The sequence below is a fragment of the Centroberyx gerrardi genome, chromosome 24 (assembly GCF_048128805.1).
Source record: "Centroberyx gerrardi isolate f3 chromosome 24, fCenGer3.hap1.cur.20231027, whole genome shotgun sequence".
Taxonomy (NCBI): Eukaryota; Metazoa; Chordata; class Actinopteri; order Beryciformes; family Berycidae; genus Centroberyx; species Centroberyx gerrardi.
Genome location: NC_136020.1, coordinates 12873628 through 12893068, shown reverse-complemented (window position 1 = coordinate 12893068; position 19441 = coordinate 12873628). Strand labels below are relative to the sequence as shown.

Genomic DNA, 19441 nt, shown 5'->3' with positions numbered 1-19441 from the left:
TAATGATAGGACAACACTACTTAGTCACAGCTGCATTTCATAAGGTTAAGGTGTGTTGCCTTCCATAACTAAATATATACTTAGTTTAGCTTCCACCATTTCCTGACTTGGTGCATTATGATCTATTGCTTTCACAGATGTGTCCAAGTCCTGCTGGTCACAGGAAGAGGTCCAAGCACTGGTGACACTTTGGGCAAATCCGAGTGTCCAAGAGCAGCTTCTCCTCAACCTGAGGAATGAGAAAGTCTTCGCTGGCCTCAGCACCAGACTAGCATCACTCGGATTCAACAAGGCAGCAAATAGGTGCAGGGAGAAAATCAAAAAGCTGAAAGTAGAGTACAAGAAGATCAAGGACCGCAATTACAGAAGAGGCACCAACAATGATTATGGAGGTGTGTGGTTTGCAATTATGGATGGTGTCCTCAACTACCAGCCTGGGGCAGCAGCACATTCAGAGACAATGGAGCCGTCCTCTACAGAGCCCACACTGCCCACTCATCCACAGTCTTTCTTCAACGTGGAGGCCGGCGGTAAGTGGATGTGACTCATCGAAATCAAATTAAGGATGAGACATTTGCACCAGCCACTTGCCAAACTCTATAAAATTTTGGTTGTGGTTGGAAAGTTTGTCTACTGTACCTGCAATTGTGGCAATAAACACCCAACAGCAGTTCCACTACCATCTAAAAGTAGACAGTCGATATCTGGCTGTTGATTTAATTTTTCTTTATCCAGCATGTTATGTGTCTGGGGGGTGAAAACATTAGCTTCCTTTTCTGAATGTAATATTCCACAAGAATATGGTGGTCAGTCAGTCACAGTGTGTCTACACATGTGAAATAGTCTATATTCACTAAAAGGAAAGCTATAAGAGGAACTTGCGGCTTCTTCTGTTCTACTATTTAATTACTTCCCTGTTTTGGTTCAGCTGTGGTTTTCCTGCAGATTGCAGTGTTAAAAGGCTTGTACTTTGGATAGATTAATTATAAACATAATTACTACACTTCTTTGTATTCTGCAGGGAAATTTGGCTAAATAATACTGTTTTTATATAATTTTTTTGCTATGGTGCTGCATAACTTATGAATGAATACTGGACAGAGTTAACAGTCATTGTTTAACTTACATATTGAACCCATCCCTGCAGAAAACTCTTATTGTTAACTATGGTGTTTCCACAGGTAAGCCGCAGTCCATCTGGTCGGCCGACGAGGTTCAGGCGTTGGTGAAACTCTGGGCCGACAGAAGTGTGCAAGAGCAGCTTCAGTCGACGCTGAGAAACAACAAGATTTTCACCCGACTGAGTTCAGAGCTCGCCTCCCTGGGCTTTTACAAGGCACCGAACCGCTGCAGGGAAAAGATTAAAAAGCTGAAGCAAGAATATAAAAGAATCAAGAGCTTGGGTGGACCCAACCGACGAGAGAGAAGATGGTTTGTCATCATGGACAGCGTGCTTGATCCTCAGTTTGCAGGTAGGCGGGGGGAGAGGAACTAGGCTGAGCATTTTGACTTCAGTAATGTTGCTTTGTCCATCCATGTGTGTTGTATTGTCCTCCTCCGTTATATTTCTACCTGAACTAAAGGACTTGTGTGCTTCTTCCACTTGAGCAGGTGAGGCGCCTGTAGACTCAAGTTCAGCATCCAGGCTTATGGACTCAGCTCAGCCTTCCAGCCCTTGTTTAGGATTTGACAAATCAGGTAATAACGTATGATAACTTTTATCCGAAACACCTTACAAAAGTATACATTTTGGCACAGGTTTCCCCAGTGAGAATCAAACCCCTAATCTTGGCAGTGTTAGTGCTCTACCTATTGAGTTATACAGGACCGCATCAGGGACTAGAGTGTCATTATTCTGCCCATATGAGAAATAAGGAGATTTTTTCCTTTGGATGATGAACATACATATAAGCATTTTTTACCAAATTAAACCATTAAAAGGCAAAGAATTCAAAGACAACGCAGACAAAACAGTCATTTTGATGGTTTGTTTTTTTGCACAGAGAAAAGTCCATGTTGGTCACCTACTGAAGTTCAAGATGTCCTTGGTTACCAACCAGGCACTTTGGGATTAGAGCCAGTAAATTCTGCAGAGTCCACCATGAATGATTCCCACTTAGTACCAAATTATAATGGTGAGTTATTGAAAATATTTTCCGTAATTTCAACCATATGAGGAAGAAGTTTGTACTGTGTTTTTTATTGTAATTTCTTTCCTGAATTAGGAATGCAATTAAACTATAATTTTCGAGTTAACTAAGCTTTAGTCTTGCAATGTATATTGTGTATACTACAGAAGGGAAAACAGCACAGTTATTTCTTGCTTATTTGCCTTCTACACTCTTTACACATAAGAGAATAATCTTTTTATTTGTGTTCCATTGATGAAATTTCACTCTGTCTGCAGCAGGCGCTGGTAGAGAACGAATCAGCTGGTCTCCTGAGGAGGTTGAAGACTTGGTGATGCTTTGGGCGGACAACAGTGTGCAGGAGCAGCTTCTCTCTACATACAGAAATGAGAAAATCTTCACCAGTCTCAGCTCGCGGCTCATGTTGATGGGCTATAACAAGACGGGCAGTCAGTGCCGAGCGAAAATCAAAAAGCTGAAGCAAGAGTACAAAAGGATCAAGGACACCGGGGCCTTGAGCCACCAACACAGCAAGTGGTTCATCATTATGGATGACATCCTCAGCCACCAGCAAGACACACTGCCATCTGAAGAGGTGGATTCTGCCCAAACGCTCCTCAGGTCCACCCTGCCCAGCTGGTCTGTAAAGGTGGAAAATTCAGGTACCACTAGCCTGCACAACAATGACTGTACTGTACTTTCACAATATAGTATAAATTAAACAGAGCTTTAGTTAGTTCAGTTTATTTGGCAACTTTTAAAACGCATGTCAAAATCTTATATGCATCTCAAAAATTATCAAGAATGGCACAAGAAGTCAAAGACTCATTTCCATTTTAGTCCTTAGTCTTTAAAACACAGACGAGACACAGAAATCACAGCTCCCTAAAATGGAAAAACTACAATGGCGAGTCAGTAACCTACTTCAGTTAATGTTCTCCTCAACATGCATTACAAAAAATCTATAGAAAATGCAATAGAAAAATAAACACAGCACAATTCTACTCAAAGTTAAACAGCCACTTCCTAACCTTTGTTTTAATCTAATATTTGTAAGATACTGTCCATTCATACCAATTCAACTTCCAAATCGAAGTCTATTGGGCGGTCATAGCTTTTATCTTCTACCTAGGCACTCACTGTAGTTTAATAGCACAATTGATATTTGCATCAGATCGTGGTATCGATACTGGTAAACATTAATCAAATTCTCTCATTGAATAAACGTAAGCACGGTATATCTGGTATTTTTCTAGTATTTTTCATCCTGTCAAAAAAACTTAGAGGTTGAGATAAACTACTTTATACTGTAACTGAAGTATTTGGTTCCAATATGAGATATCCATCATTTAAAAATGTGACAACTACTCATAAAATTATTGATTGCACAAAATCAAAACAAAAGCCACTTTTTAAAGAATTGTCATTACATTAAGTCCTTTGTTGACAAAATTGTAACACTTGTACAGACTGGATCCTCCTGGATGTTGGAGATATTGGGTGATGAACTTCAAGTAACGATTATTCCCCAAGATGGAAATTAATCTTTGAATGGAAATGATCCTTAATAATTAATATGAATAATATATAATGTATATAATTCAACTGTTAGTTTTACATTAATATTAATTATACAAATTTCTGCTTTCTGCTCATCAAGATGTGTCACAGTCTGGTTTGTTCCCTGATGAGGGTCCAAGTGTCTCTCATGATCCATCTGGATGTGAAGTGAAAACCTGCGCTGCAGCTTTAGAACCGACTTTGCAGGATGTTCCTCTTGAAGGTATCGTATCGTTTCTGATAGATTATGACAGTGACTTTCAGCAGACACAGAGCACATTTCACAGCCTGTCCTTATTTGCATATTTTCTTGTCTGTTTTTTATACAACGATATTTACCGGGGGTAGCAGGGTGGACTGGATACTAAGCCACAGGTTCAATTCCTGCAACCAATGCCTCCTGTAACCAATATGCATGTCAAATTGCCTTTAAGTAATTCGCTGAACCAATGCGTGCTCCAGGCTGCCGCTGACCTCTGACCCCTCTGCTGATATGTGATATATGTTTGTCTCAGGGCGATATGTGGAGAAACAAATTCCTAATTACACCTTGTAACTAGGTGACTGAAGTGCTACAAAATTCTTAAAAAATGAATTAAATATCAGCTTTTTAATTTGAGTTTCTTTATTCTATTTTTGCTTCTTGCCGCTTTCACAGATAGAAACCACTGCGTCTGGCTGCCCGACGAAGTCCAAGTGCTCCTGACCCTCTGGGCAGAGCCGAACGTTCAGGAACAGCTTCTCTCCACGGTGAGAAACAACAGAGTCTTCACCTACCTCAGCAATCAGCTCGCCTCGGTGGGGTTCAACAAGACGCCACACCAGTGCAGGATAAAAGTGAAAAAGCTGAAACAGGGCTACAAAAAAATCAAGTGCGTGAAAGGCTCCAAACACATTCAAAGCAGGTGGTTTGCCATTATGGATAGTGTCCTCGACCCAGGAGGAGAAAATGTTGAAAATGAGACAAATGATTCGAAGGAGGCAGATTCACCTGCAGCGCTGATGCATCCTGGATCCCCTGAAGATGAGCATACAAATGGTATGTAAAGGCAGTAGTAATTCATTGTGTAATGGCAGTAGTAATGCATGTAATGTAGTCCATTTCAGGGACTGGCCACAGCTATAGATGCATGTCTAGTTCACTTTTAACAGTGTTGCCTCAGATGAATTTCATTATGCTCCGTCATAACTGTTTAAACCTCAGTAGCCTGGAGTTCAAGGACCGGAATGAACTGTAATTACTTTGAATGCTTTACTTGGCATGGTTGTAGTACACTTTGTTTGTTTGAGTGGTATTGTGTGACGTGCCTGTGCTCTGTATTTTGTGACAAATGTTTAAACCTGAGAACCATCTTAGTCTGAAAGTAATATATGAGACAGCTGGGTGTTTTTAAACCTCATTATCTAAAGACTATAAGGTGGAGTAGTTAAAAACATAGTTCAAGATGGTAGATGTTGTCAGCCTAGCAGTAGAAGGAGATATTGTGTATATGGATGATGTGATCAAGAGGGAGCGTGCAAATAGAATGGGACCTAAAACTGAACCTTGAGGAACCCTATAAGTAATGTCTGCTGAGGATGATGAGTTTTCTCAGATAAAGATGTGAGCTGAACGAATTCAGGCGATCAATTACGATGTTGTGGTCTATAGTGTCAAAAGCTGCACTAAGATCTTGAAGGATTAAAACAGAGCTTTTACCTAAATCTGTTGTCATTGTATGCTGCCTTAATGAGCTTCTCCATGCTGTGCTTTCTTCTAAAACCTGATTGAAATATACCAAAGATGTAAGTTGGATTCTTGGAAGCTATGAATTGAGTGGAGAATTCTCTAAAAGGCCTGCAGCTGCTGACTTTATCTGATCTAGGCTTGTTTGTTGTTAGATAAAGTACTAGGACTGACTGTATAAAACGCTCCTCTCAGATATAATTCTGCATCTTTGAGAACTGTCAGTGTGTTGCAGGTCTAACTAGGTCGACTTGCTTTTCACAGATAAATTGCGGACTATTTGGACGCCTGACGAAGTCCAAGTGCTGCTGGCCTGGTGGGCAGAGGGGAGTGTCCAGGAGCAGCTCACATCGACGGTGAGAAACGAGAAAGTCTTTGCCCAGCTAAGCTCGGAGCTCGCCGCCCTGGGTTTCGATAAGACCCCGAACCAGTGCAGGTTTAAGATAAAAAAGCTGAAACAGGAGTACAAAAGGGTCAAGGAGCAGAAAGACTCGAAACACCGACAAAGCAGATGGTTTGCCGTCATGGATAACGTCCTCGGCCATCAAGGGCAAGAGACTGAGGCTGAGGAAGCAGCCGGAGTCATGGATTCAGCTCCTGCGTCTCTGGAAACATCACAGCACGGCTTCCCTGAAAAGGTGGAAGACTTAGGTACAGTAAGTAGTTTCATGACTTGGGTTCTTTTGTTTCTGTTGTTGTTTTTTTGACAGGATTTCAGGCATTTTGGATGTAGATTTCTCCCATTCTAACTCCAAAACGTAGGTGAATGTTATTGAACAATAGGCCTAATGGTCATCAGTGTTGCGGTATTACTATTCCTACTGTATTCTAAGGAATAGATCATAGACATAAATTTACACATGTAAAAGGTAGAGGAAATAGTTTTTAGTTTAAGTCTTTTGGTGCCAGATGGGTGGGGTTTTTGACACATTTGATAATAAAGTGAGTAATAAAGTGATAATAAAGTAAATCTATTATACTTTTCTGTGATTTACAATTTACCTGACACTATCTGAATTGTCCTTGTGTAGTAAATCTGACCCATCTGGTGCTCCAAAACTTCTGGATCTGGATTTTTTTAAAATATGTCTAAATGGGTCTGGATCTTTTCAAACACGTTAAAATGTAATGGTGTATAAAGGACATTGTGTTGTACCTTGCATTGTACATTCTGTTATTTCAGTCAATTTCAAATGTTTGTTTTCAATTCCATTTGCAGGCGGTCGCTTGTCCCTCTCAGCCTTGTCTCTTCTGGTTCCAACCTTGCGTCTGATGTGCGCATTTGCGTGGCAAGTGGTTCAGCATTGTAATGTGATGCATTACGGGAAGGTGGAGGAGCTGGTGAGACTGGTGACGGAGTTGGTTCCAGAGCTGCTGACTCCCAGAGAGACGGTTCAGCTGCTGCTCCGACTAAGGGCGAGGGTAAGAGACATTAAAGCTTCATTTTGTTTTTGTTATACTACGAGCATTTTCCTCATAGTTTGACTTTCCAATTATGTTTTTTTTTTCATGTTATTTTTCTTTAGAGGTGAGGTGGTTTTCTACGTTTTTTGTCTCACCTGCACAATTTTTTATTATTTTTCTCTTTGTGTTTTAACATTTTTATATGTGCAAATAAATATACTCTAAACTCTAAAGCTAAAAAAAAAAAAAAAAAATTTGAATATGAATATGTGAATATGTCCACTAAATTATTATATTTCTATTTTACATTTTCCTGAATGTTAGCACAAAGAATCTACTCTAGTTGGAGTGTTAACTGTGAGTGTACTGGTATTATTTTCAGATACCAAACCAGTGCCAGTCTAAAACAGGGAATTGGTATTGGCAAGTTTCCCCAATACTAAAATGCATTGATATTAGCAGTGAGGTATCAGTGCATCTCTATCATTAACTAACCCACATTTGAGGTGTAATTGACTCACAATCAAATAACAAGAAATTCCCCATATCCTCCTCCTTCTTTTTTATTTGGACCTCATTAGATTACACAGTAAACGCCACTAATCTGCCCTGGGTCTACACATAAAAAGATAGATAAACAATTGTCAGCACTAAACAGACAATGCAAAACAGACAGTAGAGACTAAAAGTACAACTTAGTATCAGCTGACAAACAAAAAGAAAATAAAACAAAAGAAATACGTTACTAAATTCATGACTCATAACAAAGAAAGATATTTCAGATATTAGACCGGGGGAATAAAGGTAAAGATGTTGTGATCTGTGTGTTCCAGCTGGTGTTGGAGTTGTGTCGCAGTGAGAGCACAGCTAACCCGCTGGTTATCCAGCCGCACCTCAAGGTGATACACAACCTGGCGAAAGGCTCCAACTATGCCCAGCAGGTAGGCTGTAGTATGTTGTGGAGTAATCCCTCTTGTCAGTACGTTTTAAATTTAGAAAAACATCCTTATTTTTAGATTGATAGATTATTTATGTATTTATTTGAATGGGTTTTATGAGCCCTACAGTCATGAATCTTGTTCAACCTATAAAAGATCATGTAAATCTTCAGTTGATTCCAGCTCCCACCCAAAGCTACAAACAACAAAACCAACAATCTGTGTGACGCTCTAATCCAGTTCAGATCCTGGAGCTGCACCATTGACAATGAATGAGCTGACTTTGTGCAGAAACTAATTTTGTGGTCCAAAGTGCTTTCAGTTCCAGACAAGAAAATGACCCCTACACCCAGAAAATTATTCTGGATTCTGCTCATTCAATCTTAGATCCATGGAATTTTTGCTTAAATGCTGACTTGGTCGCATAGGGTGAAAGCTCAGCATTCAGTTGAAAAGTGCATGGACCTAATTGCACTCCTGTATTTGTTTATGGATGTGACTGTTTTCCCTCAGCACCTTAGCAGATCTTTAGCTGGTTGTGTGGCAGACATTGAACCGATTCTCTGTTGTCACATGGAGCATCACATGACTAGGGGCAGGACAGACTCCTCTCTGATGTAAGGAGACGGGAAGGGAATGGTTACTGATCGAGACTGAACTTTCCTAGGGCAAAGGCAGACTCTTCAAAGCCCGTATTCAGTAGCATTCCTCTTTTAACTCTCTTAGCCCCTTTGAGAGCACCGAGGACATCCCCCATGAATCTCCATCTCACTCTCCTCTAGGCAATGATCTTTCCCCCTCGCCACGGCAGGAGGTTCCCATTTTGTTTAGTCTAATTCTTCCAGAGTGGAGGCACTTTAGTAGCTGTTTGATCTGGCCTGCCTCCTTTATCCTGTGCGGTTTCATTCCAGAGCCTTTCTGTGTCTCTATGTCTGATGTCTCCTTGATGCTTGTTGGTTGTTTCCTTGGCTCTGATCTTCAATGAAGAGCCAATATACTGTTTCAGGGTTATAGAGTGGGACCATTTTAGTACCATATGCTCCTAAAAATAATCTCATGCTTCTTAGAAAATTGACAAAAGGGGCACATGTGCAGCTGCAAAGTAGGCATTATCTACACAGATCCTAATGTTCTTTCCTGTGCTACTGAATGTTTCAGTTCAGTAGCACTCATGCTCCTTGGTAATCACTGTGGTGGATTTCTGGGTGAGTCAGAACAGGGTTACTACACATGCAGCCAGATTCCTATCATGCAAGTGTTGTGTTTAGCTGTGTGTTGCCAGAAGAACTTTTTTTAAATAACCTTTATTCGTCCATGGAAGATTGAGCTCAGTTGCTCTTTGTAAGCACCACCCAGCTTCACACTCATACAGTTACAAACATTCATAACTGGAAGCTGCCCAGGGCAACCACAGCCTTCCGCTGCTGGCCACTGACTAGCTCCTCTGAAGTAGTTGGGGGAATTGCACCATTTATTCACTTTCCCCATCCAGTCTCCCCAGCCAGTCTGGGGATTCAACCTTATTGTTTTTAGGATTCTTCTTCTTCTTTTTCTGCCCTAAAACTGCCCAACTAGTCGGGCAACAGAAATTACACCAGTACGTTTTGGCCAATAACTCCTGAACCATGAGGTTGAGAAAAAAATATTTTCCCTCAGATTCTTTGGCTCATGGTGAATCCATTGCACATACGGGTTTTCATTTCTTCCACCATTTTGAATTGTGCAAAACCTAAAATCTGGCCTGGGACCTTTGCATGTCATCCCCTATTCTTTATGCCAATATTCCCTGCCTCTCTACTGTCAACTATCAAAAGGCAAAAATCCCCCAAAAAATATTCTTAAAAAAAAAATCAAACTTAGTAGCTGCTACACCACCAGTTCAATTTTAATACAACAAGGGATGATGCATCTCTTTACTGATTGGTCCAAGGTGTGCCTGCATCGTTCTTCAGGGATGACATGTTTACTGTTACCATATTTATTTATTTATTTATTTATTTTTCATGCCAATAGGACAGTGAGGAGTTGGAGAACTCAAAGTCAAACTTTGTGGAGATTGTTCATACCTTGCTGAAGGACCCAGAGGAGAGGAGGACATTTTTCAAGGTCAGAAATTCTTAACACAGTTGTTAATTTAAAGCAGTGTCTAATAATGGATTGTGTGTTGCTACTAGCAACAGTCAGTAATGCTATAGCCTTATATTGTGTATCATCATGAGTTGTGAATTAGTAAATACAGTACTTCTGTTTTAAATATTAAGATGGTAGCAATTAGTTGAGTTGCAGTCAAAAAGATTGAAATCTGCTCTCTCTGTCTCTCTCTCTGTCTCTCTCTCTCTCTCTCTCTCTCTCTCTGTGTGTGTGTGTGTGTGTGTACCTTTTACTCAGGAGGTCTTCCCCATTCACTATGGCCAACAGTATGAAGCAACACTGCATACATTAGTGTGGAAATTCATCTCCAGACTGGATAAACTGTTGCCTATACCAGATGTCAAACAGGTACATTAATAAATTATATAGTAGACTACATTTACCAGTGCACTGCACCTGGTGTAGTTATCCCTTATGGTGTTATGGTAGAGAGAGTGCCTAATATGTAGAAACATGGCATGGATGTTGAAGGAAAGGGGGATTGGTGAGAGCGGGTATGTCAGGATTATCAAATGGCCCCCCTCAGTACAGATTGACTTATGTCCACAACACCACTAGAAGCAGCAGTAGAGCTGTATAACTGCCTCACAGTAGAAAATGGTTAACAGATGTGGTGACTAGGTGGAGTCGCTGCCAAAGAATGTCTAGAACAAACAAACATTGCAGAAGGATGAAAAAAAAAACGAATTATCCTAAATACCTCCTTTTCTTTTTATAATTAGAAGACCCCAATATAAGAGAAACATATTTGTCAGATATGTGAGATACTGAACAGAGAGTCAGGAAATGGTTTATAATGCTGTATAACCTTAGCGTGCATGGTTGTTATTTTCTTAGGTTTGCATTATGTGTTCTTCATATCATTTCCAGACTGCAGAGTGGCTCAGCACTGCCCCCGCTGTCATGGAAGAATGTGGACAACTGGTTTTGGAACCAGATCAACTGCAGACACTGCTGCTCTACCATCACCGACAGCAAAGAAACATGGACAAATGTAAGTCTAAATTTTAAAAATTGCACCTGAACTGCTGAACCACTTCTTTTGTTTGAGAATATTTAGACTATTAACAAGAAGACAAAGAAATTTCCCTTGTATATTGCTTCTCATTTACATTATATTTTATGAAAATAAAATATAATGAGTCAAAAGTTAGAAAAGTTCTCTCTTCCACCAGTTACATACACTCAGGTTTAAAACACATAACATGTACAACTCAAATATGTAACCCATTTGTGCCCCTAACCACGCTGTAGACCGGTACATGCAGGAGGCATCTGGTCCACTTGGCTAATGAGGTTATCCTTCTGCAAGAGGAAACTATTTTCTTTGCAAATATCTCAGATTTGTTTTTTCCTCCTCACAGGCTACTCCTCTCCTACTCACGATACGGTTTTGTCTACACTGTCTCTTCCTCACAAAGCAAAACCAAGGCAGGAGTACAGAAGTAAATGCAGGAGATACAGAACAGAATCAATATCAGACAGGGACAACCAAGATGAAGGAGAATCTGATCACAGCAGAGAGGAGGAGGAGGAGGAGGAGGCTGATGAAGCAAAGCAGAGCGATGATGAATGGACTCCAGAGGACTGTAGCAGAAGAAGTGAAGTCCTGAGGTTGAAAGTTAAGCCAAGGAAGGCCCTGGTCCCTGTGAAGCACCCAGGTACGGCAGCACCCAATTGAAGACACCCATGAAAAATATTTTGCTTCCCCACCGAAATTGTGCACATAGCAGTTTGTTTATAGTTCCATGCAGGCTGATCGTACAAAGGATGGACAAAAATTCAAAGATTAAAAGAAATGTAAACAATATTTCTATTGCACACAAAGCTCATTTCTATAACCTCAATCTTATTATAATCTTATTTCTTCCAGACTTCCGTCGCCTCGCACCATTAAGACTGCACACCTGCTCTTTGTGCCCCTACTCTCACAGCCAAGTGGCAGGTCTTCTGCAGCACATCAGGAGGGAGCATCTGGTCCAGGAGCCCAGCCGGACGGAGACGGGCGACGGTCCCCAGCAGGGCGAGACCGACACGTGCATCGCCGCGATGAGGAGGAGAATCCACACGTGCAACCGCTGCGGGAAGGTGTTCAAGAAGCTGTCGACTCTGACCCGCCACATAGGAACCCACACTCTACCGTTCCACTGCGACCAGTGCGACAAGAGATACTCCTGCAAGGGGCTGCTGACCAAGCACCGGCGCGTTCACACGGGCGAGAGGCCGTACAAGTGTTCGCACTGCGGCCGGGGCTTCATGTGCTCCGCCACGCTCAGGATGCACGTTCGCACTCACACGGGAGACCGGCCCTATAAATGTCACATTTGCGGGAAGACTTCGATTCAGCATCTGGCGAGACACATGCTGATGCACAAAGGGGAAAAGAACTACCTGTGTACAGAATGCGGGAAGGCTTTTCTCTCCTCCGGCGAGCTGAGGCTGCACATGAGGTATCACACGGGCGAGCGGCCGTACACCTGCAAGCAGTGCGGGAGAGGTTTCATCGCAAAGTGCCACTTGACGATTCATACGCGAAGTCATACGGGAGAGCGGCCTTACAGTTGCAGTCAGTGCCCGAAATCCTTTCCCACTTCTAATTTGCTGAAAAGACACATGTTCATCCACTTTGACAAAAAACCCTTCCAGTGTTTCAAGTGTGGGAAAGGATTCACGCAAGCGCACACTATGAAAATGCATATTCGGACACGCAAATGTAAATGGGAGGAGATGCAATAAGACGAGCACTGTGAAATGATTGATTCTGTTTAATATAGCGGGTCTTTTCAACAAGCAATCTGATTGGTCAAAGACACGTTCCAGTCGTGCTGGACAAGACGTGCTTTATTTGTTGCTATGCCAACTCGTGCTAACCAGGGAACTAGTTTGGGATCTTTAATGTTTTCTCCTGTTTTTTATTCCTGTGTATGTATGCTACTTTAAAGAAAATGTTTCAGTCAATTTACATGTGTTGGTAACTGCTGTATACAAGCCATAATAACCTTGCATTACATAATTACAGTACAGAACGCCCTCTTGGGTATCATCGCTACAATAAAGCCTATAGTAAAGCCTGGCCAAAATAAAGTTGTCCGGTTAGATTTCAGCCTTAGGGTTGTATAATAGGTTGTATATTTAATGGATTGTCAAGAAATTATTGACATTAATTCAGCTTTTTATTGACAAAATTGCAAAGCATTTCAACATTGCATATAATGCAAGTATGATCATCGATATAACTTGGGTTCAAGGCTTTTTTTTTTTACCTAAAAGAATTAGTAATTCAGGCTTTGGGACTATACAGTATATTTACATTTCAGCTGCTTATTTTATTCCAGACAGAATAAATACTGAAACTGCATGTCAAAGTCTTGAGGCAATCTCACTGGAATCTTTAATTACAACTGAACAATTATGGTAAAAACAATAAGCTGAGTGAGTTTATTTCTCACAATGTTTTGATCGGTTGTAACCATTGATTACAGTGCTTACAGTACTGAGAGAGTTAAACACATGCCAATGAATATTTTGGGACAATAGAATCAAGATGCAAAATATGCTAGCTGATATCAGTTGGACAGAACAGAAATAATGTTCACTGAACCAGAATAACCTCCCAGGATGTCAGATCAGTAGTGCTGCTGTGCTTGCATTGATGCTTTGACATTGATGTGTTATATGGTGTGGCTTATTGTACTTTCAGCCTCTCACGACTAATTTGTTGCACAAAATTGCAATTTCAAACATCCATTTCATGGTGGCTCAATACCGTTGCATGTAGCATTTTTTACTTAGACAGTCCCTTTACAAATAAAGATGCTTACTGTTTTTACATTGTATAAACTTTGGAGATTCTATTTTTCTGTAATATGTGAGGCTTTTGGTATTAGCACAATCATATGTGGAATCTCCTGGTTGTTTTTTATTAAAATGTTTCCATTGGTGCAGTATGATCCTGTACCCCGCTTGCCAAATAAAATAATCACACTTAATGAATTACCTTTTCTTGTTGTGTATTAATTATTTTCTGGGGCTCCAGCCCACCAGGGGGCAGTCTGCACCAGGTTTGTCTCATGTCACCAGATTCAAGAAAGGAACCGCAGGTTTTGGGTTCAGTAATGGAAAGATGGGTCGGTATTAAGTTACGATTAACCTACTAAAATATTAACGAATTGGTCAAGCGACAGTTTCAAATTTTCCACTACGGGTGGAGAGTTACTCTTCTTAGTTTATTAAAGTGCTTGTTATTTTCCTTGTTACAGCCTTAGCTCGAGCTAGCCATGTCGCTAACAGGTAACGTTAGTTAGTTGTGGTAACGTTAGCCAGTTAGCTAACAGTCAGACTGAACCACCAGCCAGGCAAGGGAAACCAGCGCTACTTTCAAAACTAATATTTCTCTCCTGTTTTACAGAAATGAATGAGGCTATTTGAAGTGGACTCCAAGATTGTGATATTACTTTACATTTTATGTATTTAGCAGATGCCCATATTCAGGAGGACAGAAAGCTGTTTATGTTATAAATTGATGAATTAATATAAATTCGTGAATGGTAGAGTTAATCATTCACCAGTAATGAACTACAGGGACAACATGAAAGAGCCTGCCAAGTCAGTGGAATAATATCAAAACAAAAACATTCTTTTGCCACCTGTAATATACAAAAATAAAGGAATTGCAAATGGCAAAAATAGAGTCTAACAAATTCTTCCCCATTTCTAAATCTTCTGCAGATCCTCCACTCTCAGTTTCTACCTTGCAGCTTCTGGTGCCGCCCCTGAGACTCATGTCAGCTTGCATGTGGCAGGTGGCACAACATCAGAGCAGCAAGCACTACGGACAGCTAGAGGAGTTTGTCTGTCTGGTGACTCAAACCATCCCTCAGGTTCTGACCCACAGAAAGAAAACGCTCCTCATTTTGGGTCTGAGAGCGAAGGTGAGTGTGAGTGATGCCAAGGGAGAGGGAGTTGTTGGAAAGACATTCAAGGCTGGTTCCAAAACAATAATAATAAACTTTTTGTGTATAATTTGTCCACTCAGTTTCACCACATCTCCTTTGACTATATATTTTTTATTTTCCTGTAGAAATGCCCATAAACTAGTCAACTACTTGAAATCCCATTGTGAGGATACATAACTTTGAATTTTTTGATACTACATGATGTATCAAAGTCTTAATAGATACCAGACTTTGCTTTCCCAAACTTGTGGTTGTGACCCTCTGTGGAGGCCTTGACATGAAAATGAATAATATATGTCAAACTAAGAAGATAATATTATCAGACACTGAATGTACAAAATATTCATGAAGTACACAGATGAGGTGAATCCAGGTAAAAGACATTATCCCATATTGTTTTCCCTTATTAAATCTATACCAATCACAAAGGAGGAGATGTAGATAAAGAGAAGCAGATGAGTTAGACAGGGATTTTTAAACTTTGAGAAATATGGGCTTAATGTGGGGTCACCTACCAAAAGAAGGTTGGGAACCGCTGTTTTACTCTAGCTTCTTATTTCGTTTACTTGTATCTAAATTTGCAGATCATGTTTGAGCAATTCAATGTGGAGAACACATGTGACATCCAAGCCTTCCTCAACAAGATAGGATCCTTTCAAATCATTGAGGTTTGTAAGTTATAGCATATTCCTGCTCAATTCTTGCATTGTTATTGCGCATACAGCTGTGAAAAATTTGACTCACCAAGATTTGGTTATGCCAAGTTTAGTCTGAAAGCTAATTTCCCCCTATTGACTCACGCATGGTAGATGTGATCCTCGTAGAATCTGTACAATGATTATAGTGTGAGATGAGTTGTATGGTGTACAGGTTATTGGCCTTGGTTTGCACAAGCTGGTTAAATCTCCTTTTACAATGACTCTGTTCTGTCAGGCCAGTGATGTGGAAGCACCTGTTGCTGAATTCCTCAAGTTCTCCCAAACTGTACTGGCAAACCAAGAGGAAAGTCAGCACTTTCTCCAGGTGACATATTTCAATAATATAAAATTCACCAGTTGAAATTGAAAAGTGAATTAAAATAATTTGTTTAATCTGTATTTGAAACCACTTCATAAAACACAGTGTTTTAGAAAGGTCGCTATATAATTTGTTTTTGCTTATTCTTGTTCTATTTGCCTGTTTTCCTCTCCTTTTTAATTCATGTCTGGCATTTTATTTTATTATTGTTTTCTGACAATTATTATTCCCTGCAGCTTGCTCCTGTGCTCATGTTAACTCTGACTTTTTTCCACCCTCCTAAGGAAGTGTTTCTTGTGGAGTTCAAACCACATTTTGATGCAGCGCTGCTTTCCCTGGTCTGTGATTTCCTCTCACAGCTAGAGGAACGGCTTCCAGTCCCAAACTTCAAACAGGTGGGTTTTTGGCATTATTAGTATTCGTTTTATTAGTATTAGTATTGAAAGTTAGCTTATTACAAATATATAATTAATTTCTTGTTTTGCGATAGTCTATTAATCCCCAGAGGGGAAAATCTGTCTTTTCACCTCCCCTCAATAATAATGATACTGCTAATAATAATAAATACATTAAATCATTATTGGCGTATTGATTTTTAAACACCAAAATTTAGTGTTCCATAGGTGCATGTTGTTGATTTCAATCTTCTTTTACAGGTTGCTTCATTTTTTAATGGCAACTCATACCTGGACAACGGTCTCTGGTCTGGTTTGCACACAGATAATCTTAAGAGTTTGCTTGAGAGCCACAGATGTTTCCTTAAATTTGACAGAAATGGTAAGATTTAATTTATATTAATCTGTATTAATCTGTATTAACTGAAAGTGAGACTAAAAATGCATATGGTCCATTAACAATTGCCAACGCAGTCATAAGCAAATACATTTAGCCAATGTTTCCTCAGTCATGTTGCAAATCAGTCACTGTTTACTGCATGTTATGCTGAATGCTGGCTAAGTTTAGATGGAGGAAATACAAATGTAATTCCTGCATGGGACTCAAATATTGTTTATGTAAATATTTCAAATAGAGCAGGTTCAGTTCAAACTCACCCAAGATTCTTGATGAATACAGAGAAAAACACTTGCACTGTTCAACCCTAAGGATTTAGGAATTGGCACAACATTGAATCAAATTATGTGGTGACTGCTTAAAGGGCTATGTGACATGTCAGATCAAAATATGAAATACGGATTGTTCAGTTAATTTTTTTTTTTTTTTGCATTTTCATCCAGCAGACAAATCAGCACCCGTTCACCTTCCTTCACCTGCAGGATCTAGAGAGTTGAGTTCTGTGGATTTGAGCACACTGGACACTGGATGTCTCAGCTCTTACCAGTGCCCTCAATGTGGGAAGAATTTTGCATACCAGTTCCAGCTGGTCAACCACCAACAGGTCCACAAGGAAGGAGGACAGTTTAAGTGCTTTGAATGTGGAAAGACTTTCAGATTCTCAACAAGTCTTTCCAATCACAAGAAGACTTTGTGCAAGCAGGTGGCATACAGCTGCCTAAAGTGTGGGGACGGTTTCACATCTTTCCGCTTGAAGTTGGCACACCGGTGTTCATCGAACCATCCTGTCCAGGCCACCGAAGGCAGAAAAAGTCAGGAGAAACAAACATTTGACTGCCAGAAATGTGGAATGTCTTTCAGGTTCTTCAATAGTTTTAAATACCATGTGGAGTGGGAGCACAGATTGAAGAGGAGCTCGAGGCAAAAGGTGCAGGAATCAGCACTAGACATCCCTGTTGCTACTGAGACGAAAGAAGACACGAGAAATGAGCTGGACGCTGAAGATCAGAGAACCCCACTGCAGTGCAGTCACTGCCCTAAAAGCTTTAGTAGAGCAGAGGAATTAAAAATCCATTTAGAAAGTCATCAACCACTTGACTGTCACAAATGCGGGAAGTCCTTCGCTAACTTGAGCAACCTTGTGCTCCATGTGCAACAACACGAGGTCCAGGCTGCTGAAAAGAAAGGAAAGCCAAGATCAGTGTCTCTGTCCAGTAGTAGCAAGACATCCAGTCAAAACTCACTGCTGTGTGGTCACTGTGATATGAGCTTTGCCGGTGTCAACGAGCTGCAAGACCATAGAAGAGCACACAACATTGAAGACCAAATTGACTGTCACAAATGTGGGATGTCTTTCACTGACTTGGCTTCCCTCGTGCAGCACGTAAATCAGCACAACACAAATACTCCCACCTCTTTCCTCTGCCACCAGTGCGGCAAACTTTTCCGCTCAAACGGATACCTCAAGCAACACATGAAAATTCATTCAAATGACCGAGCCCACTGCTGCAGCTACTGTGGAAAATGTTTCAGCCAAAGAGGGAATCTCACAGTGCACATAAGGCTGCACACAGGGGAGAAGCCATATACCTGCATGGACTGCGGTAAGAGTTTTCCTTCGGCAGGTGAACTCCAGGTGCATCGGCGTTTTCATACAAGGACAAAACCCTACCAGTGCAAGGAGTGCAATGCTCGCTTTTTCACTGCAAGCCATTTGGGACTCCACATGCGAAATCACAGAGGAGAGCGACCGCACGCGTGCCCCGTCTGTGGGAAGCGCTTTTTGCGACCAACTTGTTTAAGGAATCATCTCTTAGTTCATTCTGGACTGAGAGCGTTTTCATGCCCTCACTGTTCGAAAATGTTCAAACGCAAAAGCCACCTTAGTAGTCACATTAAAAACAATCATCAGAGACATGAGCCTGAACATGAGTCCAGTGACTCATGACTGAAAACCTCATGTCTGCCAAATGTCAACAACAGCAAAGCTTTAATTTTAGACTGGCTGTATTTGGAAGAGATTGCAGTGGGTTCCAATGAGGTTCCATAAGAATTATAAAATTCCATCGAGAACCAAGTTATCCTTCAAGTAACAACATGAGCATTACCAAAACTGAAGCTACAAGATGTAACACTATCATACCAATATTTGACTATTTTTTGCATAAAATAAACCTGATTGTCTCTTTTTTTCATTATTTAAAGAAACTACCATTTGCATTAATTGTGAGATCTGTTTAATATGTGGTATGAAATTAGAATTTGTCACAACTATTGCAAAATTGGGATAGCTTAAATCTTAATGTAGTAGTAATTTATACTAGCCACTATTAATATAGTAGCTGCTCAAAGGAACTACCATGTCCTTACATACTAGTTATGTGTTCATATTAACTCCTATAAGTGGTTACTATATACAGTACATACTTGCCGCTACAATCGGCTGCTGAATACCTATTGGCTACTGCTCTATATTGGCAAGCAAAGGACATTTTATAAATCCTTGTTACCAATTAACATGTCTATAAAATAGTAGCAAGCAGTGGCTTTCTCAAGTTCAGATTCAGAAAAAGCTTTATTGGCAGGAATCAAGTAGTATTGAGTGTTGCCAAAGCATATTACAATAGTACAGGATAAAATAAGGTACAAAATGAATAAAGGGATTATAGGGCATATATGAATTTAAAATTAAAATAATTATTTAAAATATATATAAGAACTCCTAATTATAAAAACTCTACCATAAAAATTGTTCATATGATGAATATG

At 40.3% G+C, this 19441-nt stretch overlaps 1 protein-coding gene across 1 annotated transcript; it reads left to right on the top strand.

The window, feature by feature from the left end:
• The first annotated feature begins 409 nt into the window (after positions 1–409).
• Positions 410–18843, top strand: LOC139917035 (uncharacterized). Its single transcript, XM_078282249.1, has 22 exons — positions 410–530; positions 1182–1472; positions 1612–1698; positions 2004–2135; positions 2408–2791; positions 3790–3912; positions 4348–4728; positions 5680–6066; positions 6635–6837; positions 7653–7760; positions 9771–9863; positions 10146–10256; positions 10779–10902; positions 11273–11569; positions 11782–12637; positions 13953–14035; positions 14637–14839; positions 15448–15531; positions 15797–15886; positions 16165–16275; positions 16537–16657; positions 17116–18843. The coding sequence occupies exons 1-22, from the start codon at positions 410–412 to the stop codon at positions 18618–18620; spliced, it is 5895 nt and encodes a 1964-aa protein (XP_078138375.1). The 3' UTR covers positions 18621–18843.
• Positions 18844–19441: the final 598 nt, after the last annotated feature.

Excerpts from the sequence above, each read along its gene's own strand:
- LOC139917035 (XM_078282249.1), top strand. The coding sequence starts at position 410 with ATGGATGGTGTCCTCAACTACCAGCCTGGGGCAGCAGCACATTCAGAG. Across the intron at positions 7,761-9,770 it reads GCTCCAACTATGCCCAGCAG|GACAGTGAGGAGTTGGAGAA; the intron begins GTAGGCTGTAGT and ends TCATGCCAATAG. Across the intron at positions 10,257-10,778 it reads CTATACCAGATGTCAAACAG|ACTGCAGAGTGGCTCAGCAC; the intron begins GTACATTAATAA and ends TATCATTTCCAG.